We start from the raw sequence: 18,242 nt of genomic DNA on the forward strand, positions 1-18,242 counted from the left end.
TTTCCATATCACATTTTCACAGGGATTGTCTGAGTGTCTAGATTATAGGTGATGTTAATTTTCTTTATTTTCATATTTGTATTTCCTAAATTTTCTATAATGAGAAAAAAGATAGTTGGATCAGATGATCTATCTTTTCAAAAAAGTATTTTCTTCTTTAGCTATTATTTTTTACATTTTTCTTAATAAAATACAAATATATATAAATATATAAAAGTGTGTATTAAATACCATAATCAATAATGTCAGTGTGTTTCCACATTTTTAAATAATTTACCTGAATTAAAGTTATAATTTAAATGATACCTGCAGTGAAGCTGTAAAATAAAAACATACCCTAGTAAAGGAAAAGCTGACCTGCATTTGACCAGCTTTTCTGGTGCTTGCTTTTTCTAAAATCCAAATAATTTTACAGAGAGAGCTCTGTTGAAGAATCAAATTTTTTTGTTCCTTTTTTTGTTGCTGTTGATGTATTCATTTTAATATTTGAGTGTTCACTGTGATAGGTAACTTTTCCAAATATAGTCTTTTACTTTGCTTTTTCTGTGCTGTTTGCATTCTTAGGTTTTTCAGCTAAAATTAAAACTTTAATGTAAACTGAGTCTTTGTTAGTGAAGTCTGCTTCCCTTCTTCAGAAATGTACTTTGTTGGTTATCAACTTTTTCATTAAATAAAGCTAAATTAATGTTTTGTGCTGTTTACCTTTTTTGATAAAAATATTTCAGACTTGTCAAGTTGCTCTTAATTTTGCCAATGAAGAAGAAGCAAAAAAATTCCGAAAAGCAGTTACAGACTTGTTGGGCCGGCGACAAAGGAAATCTGGTAAACTTTTTTTTTTTTCAATTCTTTGAAACAGAAGCTGACAAACTATGCATGGGACAGATCTGGCCCACCACTTGGATGTTTTCATGAGACACAGCTATGTTCACTGGTTTACATATTGTCTGTATAGTATGTGGGTGCTTTTTTTTTTTTTTGCCACAACAAGAGTTGGATAGTGATGACAAAGACTGTATGGCACACAAAGTCTAAAATGTTTATTCTCTGGTGCTCTACCAAAAACAAAAGTGATGATCCTTAAGAGGAATATTTTTATTAACATCTAATTTTTTTCCGATTTACTGAAGAACTCATTCTGATAACCTTTTTTGTTGATGACATTCCATATATACTGACTCTTAAAATTTGCATTTTTATAGCATTGTTGTTACATTCTTAGAATACTTAATACTTTGTGAACGAAGACTTTTTGGCAAGCCTAGAAGCAAATAAGCCACGTTGCAAGTAGAATCTGTAAACGTTGTTTTGTCTCTGTTTAGTCCCTGATGTTGTCTATTATAAAACCATAAGAAACTCAGTATAATTCATGAGACTTTCATACATATAATGTAATTAGAGAATGATGCAGGATAGTGTAGAGCTTTAAATTTATTGGTATAGAAATACTTGATAACAGTGTGCTGTTTCTGTTTGAAAGTGGGAGAAAGGTGATTAGGAAAGGGGAAACTCTCCAAAATCATCATCTTAAGCAAATCACTTTTAGGAGAAATAACATATGGGAGTTGAAATCCTCATATAGATCCTCTTAAAACTAGCCTTGCCATATGCTCCTTGAAGAGTTTTTCTGTACATCTGGGGGTACATGTTACCACAGTTTACAAGATCGCAGTGTTCAGGGATGTGCTTTACTGGTAAGAGGGACTAAATATATAAGACATTGGATCCAGAAAACTAGAAGGTAAAATCATGTATTCCATTTTATATGTCTCTATTATTATTTTAATGGATTTCCAAGAGGGGGGTGAGGTAAAAACGAAAATAAAACGAATTAAGCTGTTGCCTCACTATTGCCTTCTTATATCTCAGTTGTAATGAGTAAATAGAATTATGAAGGACCTATTTTTTGTTACTACCTTTTGGGACCAAGGAGCAGTTACCACTTGATTCCATGCTAGGAAAGAATTTAAAGCTATAGAATAATTTATGGTTTAGTACCTTATTTCAGGGACATGTGCTAGGCCAGGGGCTCTCAGGGGTTCTTTTTAGCCAAAGTATGTGACATTTCCAAGTCAAGATGAGTAAAAAATATTCCTTAAAATGTAGACTAATTGACTTTGAAATAGGAGGGTCGCTTAAAGGTGTCTTTCAGCTGGCATAGGAATTTCTTTTTATGCAGTTCCTAAGCTTCCTACGCAATTAAGCACGGTTAATTTAAGCATTAAGCATTTTAGAAGCAGAAAGATGACAACATGAAGGAGGCAGCTGATTCATCTTTGGGTAGCCCTTCATGCTAAGTCAAACTCCAGCTTCACCTCTATTTAACTTAGATGCATGGAGTCTGACTTTTGGAGCAACAAAGAATTAGTCCGTTTTCTTTTCCTCCCAGTAGCCATTTAATATTGGAAGCCATCTATCATGTTCTTATGCCTTCACTTCTTTAGTTTAACCAGTTCCAGTTTTTTACTTCTCACATGATGTAGTTTATAGACTCGTCCCAAGTACTGTGCTCTGACTCCATTGTCGATTTTTAGGTCTTCTTCAGATGGTCCAGATTTTAACACAGCACTCCAAACGCAGTCTCACCAGTTCCATGATACTAAAAAACATCTCTTGATTTGATTAAACACTGTTCTGCTAATGTTTTAGCAAATACCTCACACCAGTACCTCCCATTCGTTGCTCATCCAAGCCATCCATTTTTTCATATGTATGGCTCTCAAGCCAGGATACCATCTTATTTTTAAGTTACTTTTAGAACTTACACTCTGAACTTTATATTTATCTCAGTGTATTTCCATATCTGTGTTGTCATCACTTTAGGAAGTATTTCCTCTGGTTGCATAGGTTTACCTGGAAAATGGGAGATTGACATTCTGTGCTGTAGATAGGACTTGCTTTTGCCAACTGTTTCAGAAAGTTACTTCATCAGACCACCAGATGGAGTAATAAGTTTATATTTCCCATTGCCTGGATTTTCTAACTTGTCCTCCAGTTAAATCCTATTAATTTTACTTTATGGCTGTTTATAAACTAATTATTTTTATTATATCATTATTTATGGGTATTTCTCATAATTTTGGACAACTTTATATTAGAAAATCCTGGAAATTTTATTTGTTTAAAATTTTTCAACCACTTTTGAATTTCTTAAATGTAAAATGGTATCAGACCTGGTATATAAGAGTATGAATGCAGAAGAGTGGTAGTTCTCCTGGTTTTACGCCTTCCTAATCTGCTGTAACTCTTGTGACTGTTTTGGTCTGCCCCGGTGCTCAGACGTCTCTGTGTATTCTCATTACCCCTGTGCTTTCACTCAGTCCTGCAGCTTTGAAAACTGTCCATATGCTGAAACCTCCCAAAGTTTTATCTACATTGCTGACTCCTCCCCCAACCTTCAGACTAATTTACTTCAGTTGGACATCAGAATAGCTTTCAAATGTAACATGTCCGAGCAGAACATTTAATCCATGTTCACTGACCCCAATTAGACCTATTTCTACTCCTCTCCTAGTTTCTCCACTTGGTAAAATGTTCCACTCTGGCTTACCATGCATGGTCCCTTATAAATCCTATCAGTGAGTCCATTGTCTTTTCCTTCAAAAACGTAATCTGGATATATTTCTCACCACCTTTGCTGCTGCTCCCCTAATCTAAGCCACCACCATCTGTCATCTAGACTACCCTGACACCCTCACTAGTCTTTCTACTACCACCCAGTACCCCTTATGATCTCTTTTCCACATAGTAGCCAGAGTTACTTTAAAACAGATTAGTTTGTTATTTGCCCTATTGGAAACTCTGTAAGAGATTTCTGTCATACCTAAAATACAATCTATATCCTTTACCTTGGCCTGGGAGACCCTACATGACCCTTACGTTGGCCTGGGTTTCCTTTGGACTTCTTTCCTTTTACTCTTCTGTTGGCTCATTCCAGTCCATGCTTTGTGATGTTCCTTCATGCTCTTCCTTCCTTCCTTGGGACCTTTAATAATGCTGTTCCCTCTCTTCATTTATTCAGATGTCAGTTCCTCAGAGAAATCTTTCTTAACCGCCTGTACATTGACTTAGGAATTAAGACAGAGTTTAGGTGAATTAATATTTTATGTTGATTTTTATGTTACATATGCCTAATAATGTTATTTTAATTTATTTTCTAACAGAGAAAAGACGAGATCCCCCAAATGGTAAGCTCTTTGATACAAATTATTGATCAAGAAGATTTTAGATTATAATTTAATCCTTTTAGAAAAATATCATACATTAATACTTAATATTTAATATCTGTGATCAAATACTGTAGTTTATTATGTTATTTTAAAACAACAGAGATGAGTCTTAGAAATGTACTATTCTTTGGCTATTTTGTAGGATGAAGGGGGACTATATAGGGTGATGGTCACTATTATATCTTCATTCTGTATTCACAACTGATTAGAAACTGCATGATCTTGATTTAGTATCTTTCTTAAAGAAGGAAGATAAATTTTGTCTAGCATACTTTAAGATTTATCTTTTCTTTTTTCTTATTTCAAAATATTATTTCATGGTGGTAATACAAAATTAGCCCCTGTAAGAATGAACACTGACTTTAATGATATGTTTAGAGCTGTGTATATAACAGCTGTGCATATAACCCTCCTTAATTTGATGATGGGCACTTGAAGTATTGTGGATTCATTTAAAAAAGAAATAAAACATGTATACCAGAAAGTAAAAGCAAAATACTAAAATAAAAAGGACAAAGCCCCAGATCTTTAGGGCAGACATTCTCATCCTGGGCTCCATAAAGTGTCTCTGAAATAGTGTGCTAAAATTTTAAGTGTATATATTTTCTCTGGGGAGAGAGGTTGCAGGGTTTTCATCACATTTAATTGGGTCCCTGACCCTGGGAAGGTAAAGAACCATTGCCCTAGGAACTTTCAGTATCATGGTGAATATGGCTTTTTCTTTTTAAAAGCATCTCATATCCTCATCAGAGTTTAGATAGATTATTCAGGGAAACAAATAATACGAAGTTCTTAATATATGACCACTACTGGTGATTGTTAGGGTTGGTTTCTTTTAAACAGATATTTTGCTTTCTGAATTTGTGCTTAAATTTGTTTTCCTGATATAAAAGCAAAGACCAAATACTGCTGTATTAAAGTTTCAATTATTTACTTTATTGTAATTTAAAAAAAAATGACTGCCTTCAGTAGGGCTTATCTTGTGCCAAATATTATATACTTTGTCTTTAAATGGAAATCTTAATTTATAGGACTGCTGTGGAGATTAAACGAAGTAATCAAAGAAGTACTTAGCATAGTACTTAGTAAATATTAGTTATCATGATGAAGACAATAAAAATAATTATAGCAGCTCCTATTTAAGGATTACGTACTACCAGCCAGGCACGGTCAGCAATCTTATGAAGTGGCTGCTGTTATCCCTGTTTTATAGGAGAGCAGCAGGGCACACACAGGTGGGTAACTTCCTCAAGGTCACAGAACTAGTAAGTGGTAGAGCAAGATTCCGTCTCCAGCAGTCTTACTCCACAGCCTTGCCCCTTAACCACTGTGCCATGTCCAGAAGACTTTGAAAGAGAAACTGAGACTTAGCCAGAGTAGATCAGCGCCCCAGGTTCTGGAGCTAATATGTGGCAGAGGCAAAGGAGGCAGAAGCCACTGAGTCGGAAGTCCTTCATCTGTGAACTTTTACGTCAGTGTTAGAATTCTTTCCCTGGTTGGTCTGTTCAGCATTTTAATCTTTTTAAGCTTACGATTCTGCATTCTGTGACCTTGTATGAGTACCAGGGTGAAGGCTTCCTAGCAGTGGCATCAAGTTAAATTAAGGATGTAAATACCTTCTGGGGTTTTTAAAATTTTAATCTTTTTCAGTACATATAAAATATACTTCTTAAGAGGCACCTAATCTATGAGTACACAGAATGTGGATATTCTTTATGTGGTAACGGTATTTCGCCATTTTATTACTTCCACATAGGGGGGATACTCATAATTAAATATAGTTTCTTTCTCTGCAGTTGCTCTTGGTTTTAAATCTTTAGATCTGTAGTTTTAACCCTTAGGTGCAGTGATCCCAAACTTCTTTTCATTAAATGACAGTTAAAAAAATAGTATCATTAAAAGGCAAAATTATATGGCATGTACTACCAATATTGTGTATTTCTTTATAAAATATACATATAATATGGTATTAACATATTACACAGTAAAGGATGAAATGATAATTAATAGAAGTTTTAATATTTTTTCTGCTGCGCAGTCATTTGTCTTGCTCCCCCCACTATGTGGAGACCGCTGTTTTGGAGGCAGCATAGTACTTGTCTGGATTTGGAGCCCGGCCAGCAGAGGCAGTGGACACTGTAACCATGTTGCAGTGTCCGTGCTGGCGCTCTGACTTAATCCTCATTTACATTATCAGTTTAGCAGCCTTTTCTCAAATTGTAACTATTAAAAAGACACTTTATGTACAAGTAACATATATTCCTGAAATGCAGTTCAGTGTCTTCTTCACTAACTCCTAATCCATACATCTTTCTTTTTTCTTTATTGGTCAGTCTCACCTTTTAGCTTAGACGCTTTCCAATGATTTGTTCTCAGCTTCATGACTGCTTGACCTCAGAGGCCTCTGGGCCACCTGTTTCTCAACTGTTTTACCTTGGTGAGAGTTCTCTGCTTTTTATGTAATTAAGGGGAGGACTTTTTGTTCTTTTAGTTTTAAAATTAACTAGAAATGCTGTTCAGTGAGAATATTAAAAAGACTTTTCTGTGACATCTTTAATCAGAAGAAGGTAATTTATCATTTGACTGTTTTTTGAAAAAAAAAAAAAAAAAAGAAGGGAAACAGCCCCCTCCACTATATATTTACTTAGTATATGTTCTTAGGATGAATATAATTTCATAAATGGAATAATTAGATTACTTTTTACTAGAAGTGATTTAAGAGTATCTCTGTATCTTTGTTACCAAATCTTCCATAAACCTTACTTTATTGAAAAATGACTGACTGCCTTGTACAGGTTTTCACTTTTTTTAGTCTGTCACTTTTGAGACAAATATTTAAGGGGCTTTAGAATGCTGTTTTAAAACTTATTTCTGAACACCTTCAAACTCTAAATGACTGTTGTCAACAGAAATAACCAAGTGCCTATTCCTTTGAATATGTGGGAAATTTTTTCTAAATTTTGAAAGTTATTAGTAAATATTTACTAAATAAGAAACTGTTTAACTATAAACTAAAAGAACTAATAAATTGGTAAGGAAATTATAAACAGTAACATTTGTAAAGTTAGCATTATCAATCACGTTATGGTTTGATTTTAGTATAGGAAGTACAATAGTAGTTAATGGAAAGGGTAGTGGACTAGGAACCAAGATAGCAGAGTTCACCTTTGCCTTTGTCGCTAATTGTGTGACTTTAGATACGTCACCTGACTCTTCACCTTAATTTGCCATCTATAAAATGAAAAGTTTAGGAAAACAGTCTAATTTCCCAGCTAATACCAATTTTCTATATATCGCTATAATTCAGATTTTCCTGTATAGACGTAATTATATAATGTTTTAACTAGTACTAATGAAATTAGTAATGATACTAAATAGCTAATTCAAAGGCTTTATAAACTGCTTGACAGACATGTAACACTATATCCACACCTCATTTTGGGGTAGAGAGAGGAGGGGAAAAACAGTCTGACTACACTATGAGTTAAACTTTCTCATTCCACATACCACTTATATTTTGTTCCCGTCTTCTTTATCCTTGAACTTTCTTTAGAGATGGCTGAATTATTTTCTCTAGTGACTTAGGAACAGGCTTATAAGAATCTTAACTTTTTTAAAATTCCCAGAGAAGAATTTATTAGCTGGGATCGTTTAAACTATTAAGCTTCACTTTAGCCAACTCTACTTACTATTTAGAATCTCCACAGTATAATAATAACTTTTATATAACCCAAAGCAGCATGAAAATTTTTTTCTGAAAACTAATAATAGTTTTGTTGTTGTTGTTTAATGGTGAATCTGGTTGTTCCTTTGTAGTTACTATTTGAACAACTTTTTCAAGGAGAGTGCCTCATTCTGATACTTCTAAATCTAAGTCACTTCTTGAATTGTATTAAGTATAAAGATAGAGTAAATAGTGCTTTGCCACTTCTTATCATGGATGGTATTGCTGATACTGACTTGTAAAGATAAATTATAAGAGGAAAGGCAGAAAGGAAGGATGAGAAGTAAAAACATCATTAAATAAACTTTTGTGTATGACACCAATTTAACCCTCTAACACTTGAATTCTGGTTATTCTCTGTAAGTCCCTTACTTTGTGGAACTACAGTACACACTGAAATCGGATACCTGAACAAATTTGAAAACCCAAGTCTTTATCTACTATTTAATAAGCTTTCTGTATTGCTTAGCTAATCTTTAATTTTTGATCCAGTTATTTTATTTATTCCTTGACACTGAATCAGCTTATTTTAATGGTTTTATCCACTTTACTCATTAGCTTCTATTTTTTTCAAATAAGAATTTATTTCTTGCCACTATGAGAAGCTTCCCATGGAATTTTGTATGAAAACATAAATAGAACTTTTAGACACTTACACATAAGTAGACTTTGAATATGGAGGGAAAATAGCTGCATTTTGGTGATATTAAAAATACATATCTTTCCAGATTGTTTACTTGTCTGATAAGGTGGCAGATGGCTTTTCATAAATTTATTTTAACTCTATTTTATCTTTAATAGTAGAGGTGAAAGAGAGAAAATGGGTTGTATACAATTTACCCACTTAGATAAACACTTCTTTCAGGTAACTTTAATGAATAGGATACATTTGAGCTGTTTACTACAAGTGAAGAATTAGAGTCAAGTTGGCAATTAGTTATTACCTAATATACATTAGCCTATAATTTCTTGTTATTTTCGATTGCCAATTTATGATTGTGTTGGGGATCCTTAGACCACCCCCTTGTTGATTTACTAGAAGGACTCAGCAAGACCAAGCACATAGCGAAAAGATAAAAACAAAATCAGCAAAGGGAAAGACACATGGGGTTAGGTCTGAGGGAAAGCACACCCAACTTTGTGATAGTTTTCTCCCTCTGGAGTCACAGGGGATGCACATCATCCCTCCAGTAACAATTGTTACAGCACATGTAGATGTTGGCTAAAGGAGAAACTGATTAGGGATCAGTGCCTGGAGTTTATCTGGTGCTACTTACGTAGTCATCCTCTGTCTAGCACATAGTGAGATTCTAGACTCGCAGGAGGAAAGCAGGTGTTTAGCATTAAGCACATTGTCAGCACAAGTCGTTGAGGCACAAGGAGCCCATCCTGTCAGGAAATGGTAAGAACCCTGTGGGGATCCCAGTTTCCAAATTGCCCCCTCAGAGCTAACCTTGCAGGCAGGCCACTATAAGGATGGCAGTCTCAGGCCTGCTGGGTTAACTCTTCTCTGCACAGTAGTAGTTACATTTTTAGACACCATTTTGAAAGTTGTCATTACTGTACTCATCTCAGAGGAATTAAGTCTGGTAAGTGGTTTTGTCAGAGAATCCTTTTATTAAAATGGACTCTTTAAGGAATATGTGAAGCCCTTAAGTTAAATTTATAAGGAATTTTAAAATTGAATACATTTCATTTAGACTTTCCTGCTTTTAAGGCCAAGAATATTTTCGTGAATTATAAAACAGGTTTTGTATGCTATATTTAGTGTCACTCCTAAAGATGCTATTAATAATATCTGAAGATGCCTGAGATATTTTTACTATTCTTGTGAAAGATGAGTGTTCTGAGAATGTTTCCTTCTTGTTTTTGAGCCCTGTATTTCTGGTAGTCAGAATGTATGATAGGGAAAATATTACAGGACTTAAATATGGTAGTTTTGGAAAAGAAATTAATAATTGTATAACTACTTTGTTCCCTTATGGGCTACTAAAGGTGAAACAAAGAAGTAAGACTAGATTTCTTTGTCAGATTTAAAACAAAATATGTACGTTTTAAAAATTTTTATTATCCTTGTTATATGATATATACCATTTTACCAAGGAGTAATGTGATGTGTATCAGGCTATTTTAGTCCAAATTTAAGGAATTAGACCTTAATTCTTATTGAAAATTTATATTTCCCATGAGGTTTAATATTATAAAAATACAAGATTGTTTTCAAATAACATCTATGCTAATGTGTTAAGGAATTTATTATAGGCTTTGAAATTCAGGCAGTACTGTATCCATTACTTATAAAAAACTAATGTGCAAGTTTAAATTTTAAATAGTTTACATTAATGAAGTAGCCCTACTTCAGAGAAGGTCATTCACATTACAAATTACAATCATAATAATTATTATCTTAAGTTAGTCCTTTCATATTGTTTTGCAGGTCCTAATCTACCCATGGCAACAGTTGACATAAAAAATCCAGAAATCACAACCAATAGATTTTATGGTCCACAAGTCAACAACATCTCCCATACCAAAGAAAAGAAAAAAGGAAAAGCAAAAAAGAAGAGATTAACTAAGGCAGATATTGGAACACCAAGCAATTTCCAGTAAGAGATTTCTTTTGTTTTTCTTATCTTCTGATTTACTCGTAACTCCTCTTGATTTTTAACTTGTTCGAAAATTTTGTTTTCTTATTGGGAGGACCCTTACATTTATCATTTGCGTGCCTGTTTACCTGTAGATTCTTTTTTAAAGGCTCAATAGACTTTCTGTGAATCTTAACAGTTTATTTCCTTTTCTACCCATCAGTAAAGAAAAGTTAGATGAAATTGTTTCTTTAAATAATTGTTGGACATAATGATTTCTCACTTTTTCTCTATAAATGGTATTTGGAAATTGCCTAGAGGCACTGTCTCAGTCTATTTGGGCTGCTGTAGAAGAATACTGTAGACCGAGTAGCTTACAAAGAACAGAAATTTCTTTCTCACAGCTTTGGAGACTGGGAAGAGGCAGGCAAAATGTAGTGTCTGGTGAGGTTCCTCTTCCTGCTTCATAGACAGCTGTCTTCTAGCTGTCGTCCTCACATTTTGGAAGAGGGCAAGGAAGGCTGCTGGGGCCTTTCTGCTAAGGGCACTAATCCCAGTCTTGAGGGACCCATCCTCAAAACCTAATCGCCTCCTAAAATCCTCACCTCCACATATCATCACATTAAGAATTAGGTTTCAACATAGGAATTTTTAGGGGACACAAATATGTAGTCTATAGTAGGCATCAAACTTTTGCTATTTATTTGATGTATTTTAAGCATTTTCATGTTCATCATTTCATTAGCTCATTCCAAAACTCTTATTTTCTCATATATATAATTCTTGGGGTTTTGTTTTATTTTGTTTTTTTGTTTTTGTTTTTCTTTTTTGGAGAGAGCTCGAGTTAAGGAGAAGGTCAGAGGAAGAGAGAGAGAGAATGCTAAGCAGGCTCCATGCTCATTACAGAGCCCGATGTGGGGTTCAGTCCCATAACCCTGGGATCATAACCTGAGCCAAAATGAAGAGTTGGACACTCAACTGACTGAGCCACCCGGGTGCCACATAAAATGCCTGTATTCTTATGACAGTTTGACAGTTGGAAGAAATGAATGCTCAGAAAGATTGTGCAAGAAGTGTTAAGACTCGGTTAATAGCAGAGCCAGGGCAGGAATCATACAGTTTTTCTCTGAATATGGTTATGTCTGTGAGAACTGTTAGTTCAAGGTCAACATTTATTGGGTGGATTGGATTTCATGTATTTTATGTTTTAAATGCTCTTTATGCATTTTCTGTTTTTTACTTTTGTCTACTTCTTCAGGCACATTGGACATGTTGGTTGGGATCCAAATACTGGCTTTGATGTAAGTGTCTTTGCAAGTCATAAACATTACTGCTCTAAATTAGTGGGAATCCCATGGCCTGGGTGTAGATTTTTATTATTATTCGTTTTTATGAATTCTGGCATTTATTTGAATGTTGTGTTTATGTACATATACTACTGAGGTTTGAAACCTAAATATTCTTTTGTCATTTATGGCTGTGTCTCTAAAGACAAAGGTTTTGTACTCCTTGGATTTACTTACTGTAATGTGAAATTCTTGTGTGTTGACAGCAAGATAAGAAAAGTATTTCTGCTAGCTGATCATTTTTGGGGAGTATATACCAAATTACTAGAAAGTACTATAATCAATTTCTGAATTATCCAGTTGAATTATATAGGTCTTTTCATTCTATTCTTTTTTGTAATTTCATCATTATTTAATTTATAGCACTGAACAAGATAGGTTAAACTGCTGGCAAATACGTGTTTTTAACATTTTATCTCTATTTTTGGTTGCTTAAGTAGTCATACATATTTCACATTTGACAGATAAGCAGGATTTGGAAAAATTATTTTGAGGAGAAATACTTGTGACTGGAGTCAGAAATCCTTCTGGTTATTTTTGTTATAATTACAATGTTAAGTCCACAACATTTATTGAATATTTCCTTGTGTTGGACACTCTACAGGGTGCTGAGGTTGTAAGGAGGTTTCTTGTCCTCAGATTTTCAAATTGATTACTTTTCTTGTTTATTTGTGGTTATATCTAAATCTTATTTAGGAATAGGTGCACATTGGAAATGTTTGAATCATGAATGGGTTAGTAAAACTCTAAATGAGATGCCCTCTTTTGAAGGAAGTTTCTTAACTTAATTTCATAAAGGGCAAAGATGAGACTTAAATTTGATCATACTTATTTTCAAAAATTGGGATAGATTTAACAGCTAGTTACTTTATTTGTTTTAGCTGAATAATTTGGATCCAGAACTGAAGAATCTTTTTGATATGTGTGGAATCTCAGAGGCACAACTTAAAGACCGAGAAACATCGAAAGTTATATACGACTTCATTGAAAAAACAGGAGGCGTGGAAGCTGTTAAAAATGAACTACGAAGGCAAGGTAAGTTGTTTTTTTTTGTTTTGTTTTTTTCAATTTAAGCATTGTAATCTTTTTTGTTTTTACTTTTGACTGTTTTGAGGTCAGTTTCATGGAAGATAGCTATACACATTCCTATGAACCTTCTGTAAGTAGAAAACTTGAATTTATAGATAACTAGCTTGACCTGGTATTGTTTCACATTATTTTGATTTAACTAAAACATTTGGTAAGGTTTTTCTTACTAAAAACATCATATATTAAAATAATGAATATATATACAAAATCTTCTGGATATTCTATTTTAGACTAAAAATTTATAGTTGCCTAATATTTAATGAATCTTAGAAACCACTATTCAAGTTGTTTTTATTACAACTCAGAAGTAGTAATTTAAACATAATCATTGTTTAATCAGTAATATATAAGCATTTTCAAGAATATAAATAATGAAAATCTATTTAGTTTGAAATACAAACATTTTTTCTTGGTAAAGTATAAAATTTACCATTTAGTATTTTGAATATACTAATTTGCATACTTTTAAGATCTGATATTTAAAGTACCTTGTGTTTAAGTTGTATGTTAATAGTACAATAACGTATAAATTCAATAACTGAATTTTCCAATATGACAATCATCTCTTTGCCACCTTATTCATTTGGGATTGCTTTTCTTCTATCTAGCTTTTGTGTAGGGAGCAAAAGCTCCATTTAATCAGAGTATTCTTTTGAGGAATTTCACTGTTGTTTTAAATTAGGTATTTGACTTACTTGTATCTTTCTCAGTACTGATGTTCATTCAATCTTTCATTCATTCATATATTCACTAAACATTATGCCAGACTCATTTCCACGCAGGATATTTAGATCTTTATTAAATAAAAGGTTTTCTGCCCTCAGAAACTTCCACACTATAGTCTAGTGTGGAAACAGATATGTAAACAGGTATACAGGCAGAAGTTGCTATTATAGAAACACAATGTTAGTTTCATTGAAATTAGTATGATGCTAATTTGTCTTAGTTTTGAAAAAATTACATTTCCAGATTCTATGGATATTTAATAAAAAAACGTCTTGGGCATAGCCATTATGGTTTTTAAAATGCTCCCAGAGTAAGTCACATTTACTGGTAGTGTGTTTCCTGACTCTCTTTTTCCATGGATATCACATACCAAATTTTACTTGGCATTTCTCTGAGCTCTCTGAATTTATAAGTTTATAAATGACTCTTGACATTTACTGGGCTATCCATACGTAAATACCTGTGATTAAGAGTTGTCTATATTAAGGGCGCCTGGGTGGCTCAGTCGGTTAAGCGTCCGACTTCGGCTCAGGTCATGATCTCATGGTTTGTGGGTTCGAGCCCTGTGTCAGGCTTTGTGCTGACAGCTCAAAGCCTGGAGCCTGCTTCAGATTCTGTATCTCCCTCTTTCTCTGACCCTCCCCTGCTCNCTTTATTATGAATGCTTATTATTCTAGCTGCTTTTAAAATATCAAAATAGGCAAACTCTTTCCTTAATTGAATTACCTAAAACCAAAGAAATACATAGACATTAAAAAACATGCTTTGGGTGGGCCGTCTGAGTGGCTCAGTCAGTAAGCGTCCGACTTCAGCTCAGGTCATGATCTCCTGGTTTGTGGGTTCAAGCCCTGCGTCAGGGTCTGTGCTGATAGTTTGAAGCCTGGAGCCTGCTTCAGATTCTGTCTCCCTCACTCTCTGCCCCTCCTCTGCTCACGTGTGCGTGCTCTCTCTCTCTGTCTCTCTCTCTCTCCCCCTCAAAAATAAAAGTAAACAGTAAAAAAAAAAAAAAAAAACATACTTTGGGAACAAAGTTAAATTCTTGTCATACTTAAGAATCTAACCCCCAGTATGGAACCTTTTAGACACTAAAGAATGATTTTATCGAAGATAAATTTTTCAAAGGAAGAACAAAAAGACAAATTAATGATTTATTAAGGAAGTGTTTTCCAGGAAGAACATATAATGTGTTCAGAAGTATAAAAAAATTAAGAGGAGAAATTGATGAAGTTGTCTTAAAATATATTTTGTAAAACCTACTGAATCAAATCTCTTGAAACTTATTTTATAAAATTATGTAATCAGGTTTATAAAAAGTAGTAGACTTGTGATTTCCAACGTATTTTGTGGCTATGTTGTGTGTGTGTGTGTGTGTGTGTGTGTGCGTGCGTGTGTGTGTGCGCGTGCGCGCAATTGTTTGAAGGCCATTAACTCATAATAATCTGCTGTGTAGGTCTACCACAATGCAGTGCTATATATGTGGGATGTTACTTGACCCAGTGCTCTAAATTATGCATGCTTTGATAGGTTTATTTTCAAAGAAGCTAGAGTTCCTTTATCCTGCTTCCCAATCTAACATCCAGTGAGGTTCTTTTGCCCTCCACTCAAACTAATGTTGTGGGCACATAGATCAAACTAATGTTTTCGGTGCATTAGATGCTAAAGTAAAAGAATATTTCTGTATGAGTCAGAGCTCATATTTCATCTATACTTTAGATCATTCTAATGGAATTATGTGGATTTTTAAAAAACACTTCTTACCCACAGCACCTTTGTTGTTTTTATTGTTGGTTATTATACTCATTCCTGTGGTTACTTTTCACACTTAGCACCATTTCAGTAAGTATATGAAATATACTTAGATTTTTACATTAATTTGAGTCAGGGAGGAGGTGCTAAACATAAACACACACATAGTTCTGTATGTGCCTACTCAGTTGTTTAAATTTGTGTAGAATAGATAGCATTTTTCTATTTGCTTTACTTTGGTCAGAGTGCATGAGAGAAATTTTTGAATGCTTCCTTAATTTTAGTTAATACTGTATTTCTTTTAAACATTAGTTATATTTCATAATTTCTGCTTATAATTCCTATAAATACCACATACCTAGAAAATTGTTATCTATTACTCTTAATGTTGATGTGCAGTAATAATCATTTTTAAGTATATGAACTCTTTTTGTAGTATTGCTATGAAGACAAGATTTTTTTTCCGTGTCAGTCTTTCTGTCTTTTTAACTAAACTTTGATAGTGAAAACAGTTTAATTTGTTGTTAATTTTTGTTTCATAGTTTCACTTCATTTATTTTTTAGGAATGTAAGTACTATTGTCCTTCTGATTCTGGTGTTTGTGGTGACTTTTAAGAGTTTTGCCAGTCTGTAGGCCATCGGATTTTCTCATGGTGGTGTGTCTGCTTAGACATGTTTGTGCACCTAAACCTAACTCACATAGTGCCCTCTGTCCTTTCCTCTCCTCTTTTAATTTATGTTTTTACATCAGGATATGGCATGTCTTTTGAGTATTTACCTTTTTATGTAGAAATAATATAGACTATAAAAAAATAGAAACTTACATGTTTTCCTCCCAAAAATATAGAGATACTTCCAGTCACTTTTCAAGACAGTAGAGATGCTGAACTTGTGCTGTAACCAGCTAATAATTTACTCCCAGTCAATTCAGGCTTCCCTTTTCCTAGGCAATGATTTAGTGTCTGTTTAAATGATTAATAGCTGAACTCCAAATTATTCCAATAAATGTACTTTTTGCAAGTTTGAAAGAACTTCTATTCTCTCTACTGAAGAAATACATATAAAAGATTGTGGATCCAGAGTTCTCAAAAAAACCATGAGAAATGATTTACTGACACTTTTTAAAGTAGAATGGGGTAGGTGTTTTCCTCTTAACAAACAAGTAAATCATAACTATTTGAAATATTAACCTTAGCCTGATTAAAATTGCTTGAAGGAGAGTACACAGAATATATATATATATATGTCATTTCTACCTGGTTTTGTTCTTTTATTACAAAATGTTAGAAAAAGACTGCTTTTAGCAAGTTTAGTATGTGTCCTCACTTTGGATCCAGTCAGAAAATGGAATGAACCTTAGCTGCAACACTGAGACCTCTAGTGTGCCTTGAATGGAAATCATAGCCACCCCCCCGCCGATGGCCTACCTACCTCTCCTGTTTGCAACTATACGTTATTTCCACTTGTAAAAGTTTGTATACAAGGAGACAGTATTGTATTACTCATTTACAATATGAGCATTGGTTTTTCTGCATATTTTATCTAATGTTTATGATTTTATTTGATAGCATATTTTTATAGCATGTTTCACATGATTGTCCCAAATTAATTTGGAAGATACCATTTTATTTCCTTTGAAGTGAGGGTCCCTCCCTCCCCGGTATCATTGTATTGAACATCTAAAGATGTTTGTTGTTACTTGTAATTAAGATCAGTATTTGTATTTTGTAAGATTGTAGAGCTCCCCATCAGTAATATAGTTTATATCAGTAAACACAAATAGTTTTTTTGAATTCTAGTATTTCTCTACTCCTAAAAATAGTTAATTTTTCTCTTCAGTCTTTGAATGGAGAAATAATAAAGTTGATTATTATGTAAATTTGTACATACTGTTAGTAAAATCATACCTCCAAAAATGTAATAAATGGGTACTTTGAATTTATTTCCTTATTACATCTTTTTTATTTAAGTAGAATAAGAATGTAAATATCATTAATACTAGAAAAGAGTTAGTATTTTATTAATAACTTTAGTCCAGTTTTTCAGTGCAGAAATTATCAGTTAATTTATTAATAGTTGGTTGCATCTCCTGAATAAGTAGGTGAACATTACACCTGAGCAATCAGCCTCCCTTACTGCCATTACTAGAAATACTGAGCATCTTCTAGAAACATAGAATATTACATATTATTATATATTATAGTATATTACATTATTATATATACTATATTTTTAGAAAATATAGAACATATAAATTTAAGGTGACAAAGTTTTAAATTTTAAAAGAAAAAATATTCACTTTGGGTTTAGTTCAGATTTACTTGAATAAATTGATAGGTTATGCAACATCAGCTATTTTATTCTGAATGTAAATTAATTTCATAAAATAACTAAATAAACTTAATTCTCTAAAGAGAGGAGGTATCCATTAGTTTTTATTAAAATGTTAAATAATGCTAATTCACCAAATTATTTAATTTTGTGATGATTTTGTTACTATACAAGGAAGCGTTTATTCCCTAACATTAAGTAGTGTTGCTGATTCCTCAAAACTAGATTCTACAGTTTAAGCTAATATTTTTCAAGACACAACAGCAAGGTGGTCTTTAGATGAGTTTTGCCAAATAGAATTATAAGATGTCATGTGTGATCACGTGTCCTTGTAAAGTTAAAACAGGGATGAGGCCTTTTTTCCCTCGTATCGGTGTTTTACACGTGTCGAAGCAAGTTTGTGGGGAAAGAAAAGCACGCTTTCTTTTTTCTGTTTTCATTTCAGCACCACCCCCGCCGCCACCGTCTG

At 33.4% G+C, this 18,242-nt stretch overlaps 1 protein-coding gene across 1 annotated transcript in view; it reads left to right on the top strand.

Annotated features, from left to right (window-relative positions):
* Positions 1-18,242, top strand: part of WASL (WASP like actin nucleation promoting factor) — a 61,235-nt gene that overhangs the window by 31,416 nt on the left and 11,577 nt on the right. Inside the window, exons 4-8 of the mRNA XM_077773181.1 lie at positions 726-822; positions 4,161-4,184; positions 10,388-10,556; positions 11,794-11,836; positions 12,763-12,916. Coding sequence (XP_077629307.1) covers positions 726-822; positions 4,161-4,184; positions 10,388-10,556; positions 11,794-11,836; positions 12,763-12,916 — 487 coding nt within the window. The remainder of the gene's footprint in view (positions 1-725; positions 823-4,160; positions 4,185-10,387; positions 10,557-11,793; positions 11,837-12,762; positions 12,917-18,242) is intronic.

Source organism: Crocuta crocuta, unplaced genomic scaffold (genome assembly GCF_008692635.1).
Source record: "Crocuta crocuta isolate KB4526 unplaced genomic scaffold, BGI_CrCroc_1.0 scaffold16, whole genome shotgun sequence".
NCBI classification, from domain to species: domain Eukaryota; kingdom Metazoa; phylum Chordata; class Mammalia; order Carnivora; family Hyaenidae; genus Crocuta; species Crocuta crocuta.